Here is a 17,162-nt window from a genome sequence, read left to right on the forward strand (position 1 = left end):
TGAATAAAAGAGTAATAATATGTAATCATAACATGACAGCAGTAGTATGTGGAAGCATAAACAGCTAAGCAAGTGTTATGTTTGAGTGGGGGGTTGCATAACTAAAATGACTTTTTTGCATGGTGCTTCATGATGGCCACCAGATGGCAACAACTTTATGGATAGACTTAGTGTTTAGCTCGGCGATGCTGTTGCCTTTATTTCATTTATCACATAAACAAACCCCTCTAAAATGGACAGAGCATGGTTGGCCATATTCTTCCATAGGCATTGTCATGTGAAATGAGAGAACTTGAATACACTGCCGCCAACTGTGTTATAAGTCTAAGTTCTAGTCTTAAGACTAATCAGTGGCTTTAGATTCAATGTTCAGTGATTTCTTTTTGTAGTTAAAGTCCCTTATAATTTCTTTCAGTAGGGGATGCAGGCATATGTCTTGCTCAGTCTTCTTCAGCAGGTGGATGAGACTGATGTGATTTGACACAAGGGGGCACAGGTCGGTGACTTTCTGCAGCAGCTTTGCAAACAGCTGGAGGGGAGTTTGGGTGGAAGGTGTGGAGCAGAAGCTCCAGGGCCTGTAACACCACCTCCTGCAGTTCCTCGACGGCATTCACGTTGACCCAGCCAGGCTGATCTGCAGATCGAAAGCGCAGATGTCAGAACCATTTGGCTGAACCATCTCTTATTGAGCATCACCACGAGTATTTTCTTTCTGTGATGGACTGATGGCCTGTTCAGGGTGTCTCCCCACCTGCCGCCCAGTGACTGCTGGGATAGGCTCCAGACTCCCCGCGACCCTGAGTAAGGATAAGCAGTTTGGATAATGGATGGATGGATGGATATTAACTGATATTAATTGGCAATTATTATATGTCATGATATGGATACTTAATGTATTACTTAATCCATGCATTACGTTTGTGTTATGTGTGGAAGGATTTTCAATTTCTCCTCATTTATTTTGGTTAGGCAATTCTGAAAGGCTAGATTAATGAGATATTTTTGAGAAAAATCTAACCGTATGTGTGCTTTTTCTGTCTATACTTTGTATGACGCCTTATATGATATACAGAAAAAAATTAAAGTGTATGTTTGATAATGAAAAATAGCAATGCAATATATAGATGATTTTTTTTTGCGCCCTTGGGGCTGGATATGAAACCAAAATAAAATCAAGAATTTGGTAACACTTTAGTATGGGGAACATAGTCACCATTAATTAGGTGCTTATTAGCATGCAAATTAGCAACATATTGGCTTTTAATTGGTCATTATTACATACTCATTAATGCCTTATTCTGCATGGCCTTATTATACAACCAGTAAGCCATTAACTATGAGTTTTCCCTCTATAACCTCAGAATTATTGCTTATTAGTAGTACCATCTCAATATGCTTTGCTTAGTATGGACTTTATAAGGTGGTAGTACCACAAGAACAGTTATTCTCCCTTACTAACACTTAATGAATATGGTCTGTTCTTACATAACAAAACACAAAACTACAAGTGTTCATAGTGTTAAATTACTCTAAATTAAGTTTTTGTTACTTAGAATATGTTCCCCATACTAAAGTGACATCTTGATCATTACTAATTCACTAGTAATTAAGTTTTTTTACTTAGAATATGTTCCCCATACTAAAGTGTTACCAAGAATTTTAATGAATATGGCAGCTGCTGATGTTTCTACAATAGCAAAACCTGTAAATAATATAAATAAAACAAAAAAGAAAAGAAAATGACCTCCATTGAGCAGGATGACTGCCAAAAAGTGATCCATGTCCTTGTCCTCCAGCTCCAGCCTGCTAAACTTAGCAGCAAAGTCAAACCTGGGTTCCTTCATGTCAGAGAAGGCTTCCAAAGAGGCTGCAGGAACTCAAGGGTCATGAAGATCTGTCTGTATGCAAACAGTCCACTGTCTTATTCTGGAATGATGCCGTCATAATGACCATGACCTCCATGACACCGTATTTCAGGAGGGTCACCCGATCCAGCCTGGGATGCTTTTAGCTGGGATCCTCCGCATAAACTCAGTAGCCCAGGTTTGTATCTCACTGAAGAAGAGCTCCAGCTCCCCAGTGTGCTCCTGGTGGGCCGAGGCAAAGGTTGAGGAATGGGGCGGGTCAGATATGTATTGGTCTGGTAGGCCTGATGGTAGATGCCCACTGTTTATGAAATACTGACCAACTGTGAGAGTCTCCATGTCATGGAGAACAAATGGCTGAAAGCAAAGAGATATATCAGAGGAGTGAATATTAGATTAGATTAGATTAGATTGTTTTATTAGCCACACGACCAAGGCTGGTGGAATTTGTTTTCGGTACACATAAACTCTGCAGCACAATACATACATGGACAACAGCAGACACTCCACATATTATCACGAACAATACAACTACATAATAGCAGAAACAAACATATCACACACAACAATTAGGTGAATGGCAGTGTGCATGCCAATGGTGTGTGAGGAGGGGACTATAGGGAGGAATTCAGAGTCCTGATAGCTAGGGGAAAAAACGTTGTGAAGTGTTTAGTCTTAGTGGACAGTGACATGTAGCGCCTCCCTGAGGGAAGGAGCTGGAAGAGGTGATGAGCAGGATGTGAGGGGTCGGAGATGATCTTCTTTGCTCGCTTTACAGTCCGGTGGGTATGTAGAGATTCAACTGAGGGGAGTGGGTTGCCTATGATTTTGGAAGCCTTGTTGGCAAACCGCTGCAGTTTTTTCCGTGTTTGACTGTCTGTACTGCCGTATCATACTGTAATTAAAGATGGCATGATGGACTCGACAATGGCTGAGTAAAATGGAACGATAAGTTGATGTTTGATCTGGTATTTTTAAGCTGCCTAAGAAAGTAAAGTTGTTGTTGAGCTTTTGCAATGATGTGTTCAGTGTTAATTTTCCACTTCAGGTTATTGTTGATGTATGTACCAAGGAATTTAAAAGAGTTGGTGGTGGTGACGGGGTCTCCATTTATTTGTAAGGGTGTTTTGGGATTTGGCATGCATCGGAAGTCAATAATGAGTTCTTGGGTTTTGGCTGTATTAAGCAGAAGGTTGTTGTTTGCGCACCAAGTGACAGCTCAGTCTACTTCAGTGAAGCACTGGGTTTCATCATTTTTGGGAGATGAGGCCTACAATGGTTGTGTCATCTGCATATTTTATTATTTTCACAGAACTACCCATGGATGTAAAGTGGATGGTGTAAAGTGAGAAGAGCCAGGGGGAGAGAACACAACCCTGAGGAGCACCTGTGCTGAGGGTAAGAGGGTGTGAGATTAAGTTATTAACTTTCACCCTCTGTGGCCTGTTCCACAGGAAGCTCTGAATCCAGTGGCATATGGCTGGGTCATTGTTCATATTAAGAGTATGGTAAAGAGTTTGAGTGGGTTAATGGAGTTAAAGGCGGAACTAAAGTCTATGAACAGGATGTGTGTGTAGGTGTTTGGTGATTCCAGGTGTTGTAGGGCATGTTGCAGGGCTATGCTAACTGCATTCTCAACAGACCAGTTGGCTTGATAGGCAAATTGATATGGGTCCATCATTGGGGAGGTGCAAGATTTCAAGTACGACAGAATGATATGCTCAAATGCTTTCATGGCTAGAGATGTTAGGGCAACTGGTCTGAAGTCATTGAGGCAGGTGATCTTTGAGGACTTTGGCACAGGAATGATGGTAGAGCGTTTGAAGCACTGTGGGACTGTACATTAGCTTAGAGAGGTGTTAAATATGGTGGAAAATATTGGGGCCAATTGTGTGGCATAGTGGCTCAACAAAGCAGGACTGATGCTGTCTGGTCCTGCTGCTTTCCTAATGTTCAGCTTCTTGAATGTTGCTCTCACCTCATCCTCCTGGAGGCTGAAGGGTGGCATTGGAGTGGGAGTAGGGGGGATGGCTGGTGGAATCGGCTCTGTGCATAACTGTAGTCCACTGACTTCCGGTTTCTACTGCCGCGTTCATACCAGTTTCCTGTTTGTTGGTGTGTGCTATTGACAATGGTGTGGAGTTAGAAAACAACGAGACAGGAGACGTGAGAGTAGACGTAGTCGAGGTAGTTTACTAGCTCCAACTTAGCATGTCATACATCTGACAACGACACTGAACTGACTGTGAACCGGAAGCGGAAGTGCATTATCTGACCCCTCGCCTCTTCCCTTAAAGGTACACCGTCCTCTTAGGTGAATGTCTCTCGATATATAGATGTGGGTCACCACAATGGCATATTTTTTGCGATGCCTGCAAGATTTACCATGGATAAATGCCAACAGCATGAATTATGAGGATGAGTATCCTCAAATTGTGAGGATGAGGATATTAATAATTAATATGTATCTATTAAACACATAGGATATTTATAATTAATATACTGTAACGTACATGAATGAAAACACACGTTATCCCTTGGCTAACGGGTCATAGGCGAGGCCGAAGCAGGAACAGAGGCAGGTGCCGGGGCCGACCTAGGAGGGTGCCCCCGCCGCGGGGGTAGGGCCAATTGCATTGGCTCCCCAATGTCCAAGTGAGCGGGCTTGAGACGGTCTATAGCGACCCGCTCCGGCCTGCCCCCCATGTCCACCACAAAGTTTCTATCCCCTGCCTCCAGGACACGGAAGGGCCCGTCGTATGGGGGCTGCAGCGGGGACCGATGGCTGTCGTGCCTAATGAAGATGTACCTCGCCGATGGCAGATCCTTGGGGACGTAGGACCGGGGGAGGCAGTGTTGAGACATTGGAACGGGAGCGAAGGCACCGGCAGCGCTCCGGGACGCACTGAGGTGAGAGGCGGCCGACCAGGGAGCCGTAGCATCCGGAAGAAACTCCCCCGGAACCCGCAGGGGCTGGCCATACACCAGCTCAGCGGAGGAGGTCTGGAGGTCTTCCTTTGGGGCTGAACGCAGGCCGAGCATGACCCACGGGAGCCGGTCGATCCAGTCGCAGCCAGTGAGGCTTGCCCGCAGAGCGGTTTTCATGTCACGATGGAACCTCTCACAAAGTCCGTTGCTCTGCGGGTTGTACGCCGTAGTGCGGTGGATCTTCACCCCCAGGTGCTCAGCGACCGCCGTCCAGAGCTCCGAGGTAAACTGGGAGCCCCGGTCGCTCGTGATGTCACCAGGCGTGCCGAAACGGGCCACCCAGCAGCCGATGAACGCCCATGCTACCTCGGCTGCCGTCGTGGAGGACAAGGGAATAGCCTCTGGCCACCTGGTGGCCCTGTCCACAATAGTGAGGAGGAACGTATAACCACGGGAGGGGGGCAGGGGACCCACCAGGTCAACATTGACGTGGTCAAACCGCCTCTCTGGAACCACAAACGGCGCCAAAGGGGCCTTGGTATGGCGGTGCACCTTGGCGCGTTGGCACGCCACACACAAGCCGGCCCAGGCTCTAACATCCTTACGGAGCCCAGGCCAAACGAACTTGACGCTCACCAGCTTGGTCGAGGCCTTCACTCCCGGGTGGGAAAGGCCGTGGACAGTGTCGAAAACTCGGCGCCGCGAGGAAGTAGGCACCAGGGGGCGCGGTTGACTGGTGGAGATGTCACAGAGGAGGGTGGTGTTGGCCGTGTCGAACGTCACGTCCTCCAGCCGTAGCGCCGTAGGGGTCGACTGGTAGTCTTGAACGGTCGCGTCCTTGGCTTGGTCCGCTGCCATAGCGGCGTAGTCGAGTCCCAAGTGAACGGCGTTAACAACCGCCCGTGAAAGGCAGTCGGCGACGAAGTTATCCTTGCCCGACACGTGTTGTATGTCCGTGGTAAACTCGGAAACCGCCGCGAGATGGCGCTGCTGACGCCCAGACCACGGTTCTGAGGTTTTGGCCATACAGAACGTCAGCGGTTTGTGGTCCACGAAAGCGGTGAACTGTCGGCCCTCCAATAGGAACCTAAAGTGTCTGGTTGCGAGGAAGAGACCCAGTAGTTCCCTATCAAAGGTGCTGTATTTGCGCTCGCTCTCACGGAGTTGTTTACTGAAGAACGCCAACGGCTGCCAGCCCCCCCCACCCCACCCACTGCTCACACACGGCCCCCATGGCGTAGTCGGAGGCATCCGTTGTAAGGGCTATGGAGGCGGCAGGCGACGGGTGAGCTAGCAGCGCAGCGTTGGCCAGTGCGGTCTTGGTGGCCACAAAAGCCTCGTCCATCCCCGAAGACCAGTCCAGCTCGTCCTTAGACTTCTTACCCCGCAGGGCCTCATACAGGGGACGCATGATGTGGGCGGCACGGGGCAGGAAACGGTTATAAAAGATCACCATGCTCAGGAATTCCTGCAGCGACTGTACAGTGCGGGGGCGGGGGAACATGGTGACAGCCTCAACCCTGGCAGGGAGGGGAACGGCCCCCTGTGGAGTGATGTGGTGCCCGAGGAAGGTGATGGACGACTCCCCGAACTGACACTTAGCTGGGTTGATGATGAGGCCGTGTTCGCTGAGCCTGTCGAACAGCTGTCTGAGGTGTGTCATGTGTTCCTCCGCCGACGCGCTGGCCACGAGGATGTCGTCTAAGTACACAAACAAAAATGGCATGTCGCGGAGCACAGAATCCATAAGGCGCTGAAACGTCTGCGCCGCCCCTTTAAGGCCGAAAGGCATACGTAAAAACTCAAAGAGCCCAAAGGGTGTGATGACAGCCGTTTTTGGGACATCCAGTGGGAGGACCGGCACTTGGTGATACCCCCGCACTAAGTCGATTTTGGAATAGATGGCAGCGCCCGCCAGGTGGGTAGAGAAATCTTGTATGTGTGGTATGGGGTACCGGTCAGGGGTCGTGGCATTGTTTAGGCGACGGTAGTCCCCGCACGGGCGCCAACCCCCGTCGGCCTTAGTAACCATGTGAAGAGGGGAAGCCCACGGGCTGTCAGAACGGCGGACAATGCCGAGGCGCTCCATAGTCGAAAACTCCTCCCTGGCTATTGCGAGCTTGGCCGAGTCGAGGCATCGGGCCCGGGCGTAAACTGGGGGGCCCACTGTGGTGATATGATGTGCCACGCCGTGCTTGGCCACCGCCGAGGAGAAGGTGGGTGTGGTGAGCTCGGGGAAATTGGTGAGCAGGCGTTGGTATGGATCCCCGGTGGAGAGTGTGTTAGCGAGGCACAGCGCTCCAGCCCCCCAAGCGTGCAGGGGTATGACGCAAAAGAGACGGCATCAATCACGCGACAGTTTTTAACATCCACCAGCAGGTTGAAAGCACAGAGGAAATCCGCACCTAGGAGCGGAGTGGATACAGCAGCCATCACAAAGTCCCAGCCGAAACGTCGGCCGACAAAACACACGTCCACATGTCTGATACCGTACGTCCGAATGGACGTGCCGTTGGCGGCGTCCATCTGGGGGCCGTGACTGTCGGTCATCGTGTCCACAGCTTGTGCTGGTAGTATGCTGCGTTGAGCGCCAGAGTCAACCAGCAGCCGTCGGCCCGACAAGGAGTCTCTGATGAACAGCAGCTTGCAGTCACGGCCGGCGCCCATAGCCGTTAACGAGCGCCGGCCTTGGCGTTTCCCTGAACCCTGTAATTGCAGGGTTTGCGACACCGTTTTGCTTTTGCCCCAAACCTGGCATGGTAATAACAGAGCCCGTCGTCAGGTTGGCGGCGGGCTGTCACCGCAGCCGCGGTGTCCATATAGTCGTACACAGGTGGTGGTGGGGCGGTCTGGTGGGGTAGCAGGGCATGCACAAACTGTTGCCGGTTGGCCAGGAAAACCCTGTCTGCTTCAGCAGCCAGAGAACGGTAGTCCTTGGAGGCGGCGAGAGGAGAACTGGCCAGTGCTGTGCGTACAGGTGCGGGGAGCTGCCTCAGAAAAATGTGTGTGAAAAGAAAGGCCGGATCAGCCGATCCCAGCACAGACAGCATTTTTTCCATTAACTCAGACGGTTTGCCGTCGCCGAGGCCATTCGGGGACAGTAAACGGTCTGCCTTCTCCAGCTCCGACAGTTCAAATAGTTTCAGGAGGAATGTCTTTATAGCATCGTACTTGCCAGCAGCTGGCGGAGCTTCCAACAGCGTCATTGCTCGCGCCGTTGTCGATGCGTCTAACGCCGCCACTACGTGGAAGTACTGCGTTGCATCCTGCGTTATCCCTCTCAGTTGGAACTGGGCTTCCACATGTTGAAACCACGGCCGTGGATTATGCTGCCAAAAGGCGGGTAGCTTCACAGTAGCGGCGTAAATGCTAGCGTTAGCAATAGCCATGTTGTTAGCACCGGCGTCGGGAGCGGGTACCGCGGCAGCATTATTCCCGGCGTCTTCGTTGTCAGACATACTTGTATTAGTAGTTCGATCACGTCGGGGTCACCAATGTGGAGTTAGAAAACGAGACAGGGGACGTGAGAGTAGACGTAGTCGAGGTAGTTTACTAGCTCCAATTTAGCATGTCATACATCTGACAACGACACTGAACTGACTGTGAACCGGAGGCGGAAGTGCATTATCTGACCCCTCGCCTCTTCCCTTAAAGGTACACCGTCCTCTTAGGTGAATGTCTCTCGATATATAGATGTGGGTCACCACAATGGCATATTTTTTGCGATGCCTGCAAGATTTACCATGGATAAATGCCAACAGCATGAATTATGAGGATGAGTATCCTCAAATTGTGAGGATGAGGATATTAATAATTAATATGTATCTATTAAACACATAGGATATTTATAATTAATATACTGTAACGTACACGAATGAAAACACACGTTATCCATTGGCTAACGGGTCGGACCCTTTAGTCGAGCGATTGGCGATGTCTCCCGCGGTGCGGGAAACACGGGTTCGCGTCCCGGCTGCGGCGGTTCGTGCGGTTGCCTCTCGATACCCAACCCAGTGTCCCACGTTTTCGTTACATACTTACGAATTTAATAAAAATAGATTTCATTTGGTAACTATATACGAAAATATCGTATCTATATAACGAACGTCTAATTCGTTTTAGTTCCTGGTTCCCGATTACGTTTTCCGGCTATAGTTTTCCGGTGGAAAAAAAAGTTTTATTAGTCATTTTTTAACTGAAAACAGTAAGTCTGTTTTGGAGGAAATAAAATAAAATAGATGGATGGGCTGTATTTTGTCATTCAGGAAGACATGACAACATCGAGCCTCAACTGCTGGTAACTCCTAAACAAATTTGAAATTCATTAAGTCTCATTGATTTACTATGTAACTAATCATTCATGTCACTGCTTCTCTGACTACAAAATTATCACAGGATCAGTGTTTCCCACATGATTGAAATATACTTGTGGTGGTAGCAGGGGTGGGGTACGATCAGACTCTGCTATTGCTAGATTTGATACTTTTTGATATGTTGGCAGTCATGAATATACTTGGGCGGCCTGCAAAGTATTTACTATGTGTGGGAAACCCTGCGGGTTCTAATGATTAGCCAGTCAACGCCAAGGATGGGACTAACAGTGTTGTCAAGCTCTTGTTGAGCGTTGTCATTTGTAGTGTAATGAACATGTGAATAGATTGTTGCTATTTTGCCTTAACCTTCAAAACATGTTAGGGTTCTTCTAATCTCTTTCTATTCTTGCATGTCTTGTTTAACAGTCACATGCCCTGGTACAGAGGACTCCCAGGCCACGACTGCTGCAGGGAATTCCCAGCCAAGAGCGTTTGCTCAAGTAGAATTTGGTAAGATTGTACACATAGATCACATCATGCTGAAATCTTTAAGATGCCACACAGCGTATCAGTTGGCCATGGTATAGGGCGCTATACTATTTGGGGTTATATCTCAGTAAAGCGCCCTGCCACCATTCGTTCATTGCACCATAGACATGTTTCACTTGGTCTGTAATATTGCATCTACAGATAACATTTTTGTCATTCACCCTGTTGATCCAAGTAATCCTTAGTTTTGATGTTTTGTAATTTGCAACTGATCAGACGTAATTATTCATAAACAGGCATGGTATTGTTCGATTTTCAACAACCCTTTATGGCTTTTGAGCACTCAAATGGAAATAGAGATTACAAGTTCTCTATTGCACCTTTAACATATTCAACATGCTTTTGCGTTTCCTTCATAGACTGAAACATGGAGAGGCTGTCAATGACTTCTGGGTCATTCCATACTGATGTGCCTGCTGTGCCTCTGCAAAGCTCCTCGTCTTGGTCCTTGCGTCAGCTGATAGCCCAAGAACAGTGGAAGGAAGCTTGGCCAGACCACCTGCAATATCTACTGGCAACTGAGGCTGTTGGCCAGGAGTTGGGCTCTATCTGCCATCAGGCTGCTGTTATAAGGTTGGAGTCAGATGTCTGCAGCTCTCTGTCAGTTTGTGTAAATAGTTTAGTTTACACACTTTTATCATAGGCTGAATAAATACGGAAGGACATGTCCTAACAAAAGGATATGGCTCAATCTTACTCCAATTATTCCAACCAAATGCAAAGTTGAAAATATATGGCACGTCTTATTTGCTTATGAAATAATTATCTGTTTTTCTTTGCATAGGAGCAGAGACTGCCTTCCCGAGGAGTGGTTGTGTGAGGCCTGTGATGTGTTGCACCATAAAAGATGGCCGCTCCACAACAGCGACAGCATGGTGGATGGCTTCCTCAAGGCCTTCCCACCATCCACATGCTATACTAAAGGGGAAACTGGACACTACATCCCACACAAGCAAGGTACATATTCTACGTTTTTTACTCACTCACTATTAAGGCGTTATCTTATGTTCTCAAATTTTGATTGGTAGTTATTTCTGTGAGAGTGTATGACGTTAAAATATACATGTTTCTATTCTGTCTGTTATGCAAATAACATGTTTCTATTTTATTTTCTGTCAGCTTCCATTTTACCCACAGTGCGCGCACCACAGCTATGCTCCTGTGAAGTTGCCGACATCACTATGTCTCCAGGCAGAGAAGTCATCCTTATCACCATAAACGGTAAAGAGTTGCCCTTTTATACTTCATATGTGTTAGCATAAAGACATGTCATTGTTTAAATTGTTAAAATTTATCACCAGGACGGTTCGACTTGCACGTGCCTGTTCATGTGTGCAATATCTGCCTGCAACGCTGGACCCCAGATCTTAAAAGATCTAATCAAGAGTGGCTACTGGCCAGCCTCTTCACATTCCCAGACCCTGTACACTACTGACCTCCTCCACTCATTCCAAGACCTGAAGGTCATTTCACCTGGCTTTTCCAGCCAAGCTTTTGCAAAGTTGCTGAAACATCGCACTCGGCGTGCTGGAAGAGTAAGTGTAATACAAATGTCTTCCTAATTATTATTATATTCTTAAATAGACAATACCCATATGTTCATAATTATGTACACTTCAGTCAGGGCAAATCAATGGGGATATGCTTCAGCGGAGCTTCCTGGAGTTCAGCTATTGTTCGTTTGAGGAGGAACCAGCTCTGCTGTGCGACCCCGTTCACCTGCCCCTGCCTGTACCCCAGAAATGGTGGCTGTAGCAGCTGATGGAAACTGGAAGCTTTACCGGATGTGTCTTTTGGTTGTCGTCTTTTTGTTGAATTTGGTCTTGGACAACGGGAATGGTTTACTGATGTTATGGGTTTTTTTTTCCATTAGCTTCGAAAACACTGCATTTTTTGAAGGGCTGTTTCTTGCCAAGGACAGTGAGGTGTCAGCTTTTGTTGACACCGTTAGGGCTGCAGTGAAAAGCGTAAGTCTTACACTAGCCAAGTATACATTAATCATGTTGTTACTGTATGTACTCACCACATACTAGTGGGCTATTCAGCTACTCCTGATACCAATGGGTATTCAGTGAAAGGAATGTTAATGATGCTGTAGTACCTGTGTTTCAAATGTTTCTGTTAATGCACTGTTCTCACAGACGCAAGGCAAAGCAACATGCGGTGCTTCGCAGCGGGCAGCAGCCAGGGCAACCTCACGGAGGGCCAGTAAACTCGATGAGGAGGGTGTTGAGGTAGCCGTGTGTCACCATGGCTACCTCTTGAAAGGCCTAAATATGAACCGGGGGTGAAATTTTCGCCTACCCTCTGTATCTCCAGAGAGAAATTCAGGCCACAGCAATTGTCGAATTCTTTGCCATGGATGTCACCTGCAAGTACTGGCCGTACCTCTAAAAGGTAGTGGCTGCCCTTCCACCACTCCGGGGCTCTTGCAGATGAGGCCATTCCTCAGCATCATGCATACCAGGGCTCATGCCACAAAGTGTGAGGTATATTTTCATTTTTTCCAATTTATAATGTATTGTTTTATAAAGAAACGATATTGAGATTCAGCTCAAGATTCCTTGTCAATTTTCATGCACTGCTGCTAATATCAGTGTTCAGTCCATTGTCAGAGGCAGGGGCAGGGTTCTCCGGGTGTTTTGTGATAAAAGGCAGGGCCACTGGTACTTTTGATCAATCCAGCTTCCTGACTACATGCATTGTCTCCTTTAACAGCTTAAATGGAGTGGCAGCAATCAGGAGGGAGCGGGCACAACAGCTGGTGAAGAGGTTGAGCAGGTGAACAGCTACCTCTCCCGTCTCTGACAACGAAATACATGTCCAAAGCAGGTTGGTCACTTTCAGCACTTTTTCCAGCACCAAATCCCCACTCATCTCAACGCTACTCTCTTCAACTGTACCTTACTGTACTCACTCTCACTTTGTTTTCAAATTTTCTGTTAAAAAAGTGGCATTGTATCTTTCCCGAAGTGTGTCATCTTCTCACATTGTTCTATAATTTGCGGTCCATAATGACGTCATCTACTTCCAACAGCCCGTGTGGACATGCTAACTGTCCATGCAAGGGAGACAATCTCCACAAGATATGTGAAGGTATGTCCTGTATTCATGTTTGTTGTATCGTTATGTGTTTGTGTATCTGGTTAAACCCACATGCGAGACACCAAAATTACAATTTAATCTGTCTAATATTATACAGTGATCAGTGGTGTTAGAGGCTACACTGAGGTCCAGTAGCAGAAGCACAGAAGTGGAATCAGAGTCCATAGCTAGTAAAAGATCATTCACCACTCTGGTCAGAGCAGTTTCAGTGGAGTGACAGGCCCTGAAAGTCGATTGAAAAGGTTCATATAAATAATTTTCTTCTATATGGGTCGAAAGTTGTTGATACACAACTCTCTCTAGTACTTTAGAAAAGAATGGAAGATTAGACACTGGTCAATAGTTATTAAGAGACCCTGGATGGAGGTGCAGTTTTTTAAGTAGAGGTTTAACCACAGCTGTCTTAAAACTGCCGGGAACAATGCCGGTAGTAAGTGATGAATTAACGATGTCTAGCATTGTAGGTCCCAGAAAAGGCCAGAAGCATTGAAAAAGTTTTGCTGGTAAGAGATCAAGTAGGCAAATAGTTGGTTAAGAAGCTGAAATGAACTTAGTCAAAGTATCAAGAGAGATCGTCTCAAAAGCTTTAATAACAGGGACTATCAGTAACTCATTGTATAGATATGAATTCGGTAAGACAGGATCTGCAGGAGTAGCTGGAATTGAACTCATTTTGTTTAAGATCTCATCAACCTTATTGCAGAAAAAAATCTAGAAACTCATGGGCCATGAATGGTGAGCAGCTAATAGACGGCTGCTCAGCTAATAGACGGCTGCTTTTTAGTAAATTTAAATGCAGTGTCAAAGAGAAATCTGGGGTTATGTTTATTAATATTGATTAAGCGTGAGAGAAACGCTGCTATGTGCCTGTAAGGGCTGATGATTGTGTCACGATACTGTCATGGGGAGAGCAGGAACAGGACCCAAATGCAGATAGCGGAGACAGGCTGGGATAAAGCAAGGCTTTAATGAAACAAAGGTATTTACTGATGATAGGTACAAAAACCCAGGGAGGGAATGAAACACCAGGCCAACATGACCTAACAAGGGTAAAGTTTCACTTATAACCTGACAATGAGCCGGGGCAACCAGGGGGGAATATATATACATGGGGAGCCAATCAGGGAAATGGGGGACAGGAGAGCCAAGCAGGGGCAGGATCAGACCTGGCAAGCCAATCAGGTAATGGGGACAGCTGAGCAAAGCAGGGGCAGGAACAGAAAAACAACCATGACAAATTGAACTCGGATAACTCATTTGAGGCTTGCTTGGCTGCTGTGAAAAATTGGAGGTCACTACATTTCCTGCTTTTAAATTCGGATCAAACTGAGATGCTGGTCATTGGCTTTGCTGGACACAGACACCAATTTGATCAAGTCAAAGTAACGCTCAACAACTCTGTGATTTCACAAAATGTGGCAGCCAAAAATCTTGGTGTTAGGTTTGATCCCAGCCTTTCCTTTGATACACACCTTAAAAAAAAAATCACAGACAGCCTTTTTTGCTTATATAACATAGCTAAAATGTGGTCTTTCCTGTCCATGGCTGATGCAGACTCTAATAAATGCATTTGTTTCATCCAGACTTGATTACTGTAATGTTCTGTTTTCAGATCTGCCACATGCTAGTACTAAAAGTCTTCAGATGGTTCAGAATGCTGCAGCTAGAATCCTCACTAAAACTAGAACATTTGACCATATTACGCCAATTCTTGCCTCCCGTCATTGGCTTCCTATCCATGTTAGATCAGATTTCAAGGTGCTTCTGCTGACTTATAAAATCCTAAATGGGCTTGCCCCATCATACGCCCCATGCTTGTAGAGTAACCTGCCTGCTGCCGTCAGAAAATCGGTCTGTTGAGTCCTTTAAATCCAAACTGAACACTCATCTTTTTGCCTTAACCTACAAATAGTTGCCTTTAAATTAAGTACTTCACAACCTGTACTTCATGGTGGGTCAGTTTCTGTCTCAATGAATTTATCAAGCACTGTTCTATCAACGAGCTTATAGAATATAGATTATTGACTATTGCAACTGTTCTCTTTTCTCTCATGTCTTTTCAAACTCTTTGAATGATGTTTTCTCTTTTCTCTTCTCCCGTGTATTTGAATGGTGTCATTTGAGTCTCCCCTGTGTGCATGTGTAGTCTATCCTCCTCCCAGGTCTCCATGGTGATGGTGGTCACCACCTGGATGCTGCTTGGCATCTTTCTCATCACATTCTTTATATGTCTTATAAATCCATATAATTTTGTTATCCTGTTTCAATGTTATACCCTTCTCTTTCCGATGTGTGACTAATGTCTTCTCCTGTCTCTTCTCCCATGTCTGTGAATGGTGTGATGTGAGTCTCCCCTGTGTGCATGTCAGGTCTACATGGTGATGGTTGTCGCGTGGCTCAGGTCCTAGGTTGGTCTGGTGGCATCTGGACACTGCTTAGCATCCTCCTCATCATATTTTTCATATATGTTATAATTTCATTATAATGGTATTATCCTCTTTCAATGATGTATTCAGTGAAGTGTGTTTTATCCTGTACACACATCCATTGCACGTCTGTCTGTCTGTGGAGAGAGATCCCTCCTCTGTCGCTCTCCCTGAAGTTTCTACCTATTTTTTTTCCCTCTGTTAAAGGGTTTTGTTTTTTTAGGGAGTTGTTCCTTATTCGATAGGAGGGTCTAAGGTCAGGATGTTGTATTGCTGTAAATCCCACTGAAGCAAATTTGTAATTTGTGATAACGGGCCATACAAATAAATTGACTTGTCTTTGTGACCACTATGGCTGAGCTGCAGATGTGAGCTGTCACGATGGTGGCACAGGTTCTCAACAGCAGATGGTGATGTCGGATTGAAAAAGAGTCCTCTAATGTCCATTTCTGCTAGGTCATACTGGTTCACCCCAAAACTCATTTCCAATGCGCAACTCTGAGTGTCTACCATTTCTGCAAAGGATAGGTGTGTCACACAAAACGATGATCAATAGAATTTTCCAATCAGCAGTTGAAAATGATCTACTGCTACTTGTTGATAAAAACCAGACATGATTTTTCTTTTACTTTTTAACCGTAAATTGTACTGATATTACTTGCAAACCAGACTGCTTTATCTTTTTTTTTCAACAAGTCATGCATTATACTTGGCGAGGAACATAATGCAAGGCAGTGGCCTTAGTGGAAATCAAAGTTTTTCAATTTCTTCAAAATAAGATGTTTTCTGTGTTAGTTTCTGGGATACAGAAGCACTCCGGTGAAAATGATCCCGCCCACGTCTACACAGTAAACCACTGAAAACACTTAAGGCCCACTTGAATATTTTATTAATAAGACATTTTGGATTAATCATCCACATTAACAACACATTTATTTGAGTTTTACTTTTATGAGCTCTGGTCACAATGAGAAAAGGTTAATATTTACATTTTGAAGGGTGCCGAGACCTGGCCATCACCATTGACAACACCGTGGTGACACCAACTCGGACTGCGAGGAATCTGGGTGTGATCCTGGACGACCAACTGTCATTTGCTGCAAACGTTGCATCGGTTGCTCAGTCCTTGCAGATTTCTCCGCTATAACATCAGGAGGATTCGCCCATTCCTCACCGACGAGATGGCACAGGTGCTCATCCAGGCTCTGGTCATCTCCCAGCTGGACTACGGCAACCCCCTCCTTGCTGGCACCCTGGCATCGGCCATCAGACCTCTGGAGCTTGTTCAGAAAGCTGCAGCTCGTCTGGTGTTCAACCGCCTTAAGTTCTCCCACACAACTCCCCTTCTCCTGTCCCTACACTGGCTCCCAGTAGCTGCTTGCATCCAGTTTAAGACTCTGGTGCTAACCTCCAGGGCAGTGAAAGGAACAGCTCCTTCCTATCCCCAGGCCATGGTCAAGCCCTACACCCCCGCTCGACCACTTTGCTCTGCTGCCTCGACACGCCTGGTTGCCTCGTCGCCCAGAGGCCCTTGCTGCCGATTGACCCGGTCACGGCTCTTTTCTGTCCTGGCCCCACAGTGGTGGAATGAACTCCCCACTGATGTCAGGACAGCCGAGTCGCTGCCCATCTTTCGGCGCAGGTTGAAAACTCGCCTCTCCAAGAACTACTACCCTGTTACTTGTTCTTAGCACTTATTGTATTCACTCATTTAAAAAAAAAATCTCTTTCTCGCTCTTTTACTTAAGCACTGGTTTTGCTCTTAGATTCTTGTTTAGAGAGAAGATGCACTTATGACCTCAGATGACTAGTAGTTCTCCTGATTTCCTACGTTAAATGCACTTATTGTAAGTCGCTTTGGATAAAAGCATCAGATAAATGACTGTAATATAATGATACCTGCACTGGAACAAATGCAAAGGCCAAGCTGGTGTCAGTATCTTGCAAAAACTGTTTCAATACAAGGAGTCCTTGTG

The 17,162-nt window shown here is 46.4% G+C and overlaps 1 protein-coding gene across 1 annotated transcript; it reads right to left on the reverse strand.

The window, feature by feature from the left end:
• Nucleotides 1-343: 343 nt before the first annotated feature.
• On the reverse strand, nt 344-11,907 carry LOC130128923 (peroxisome proliferator-activated receptor gamma-like). Its single transcript, XM_056298704.1, is given in 6 exon segments — nt 344-535; nt 537-634; nt 1,745-1,852; nt 1,855-1,923; nt 1,926-1,996; nt 11,855-11,907. Coding segments are annotated over 6 exon segments (591 nt in total).
• Between the last annotated feature and the right edge of the window lie 5,255 nt (nt 11,908-17,162).

The sequence above is a fragment of the Lampris incognitus genome, chromosome 2 (assembly GCF_029633865.1).
Source record: "Lampris incognitus isolate fLamInc1 chromosome 2, fLamInc1.hap2, whole genome shotgun sequence".
NCBI classification, from domain to species: domain Eukaryota; kingdom Metazoa; phylum Chordata; class Actinopteri; order Lampriformes; family Lampridae; genus Lampris; species Lampris incognitus.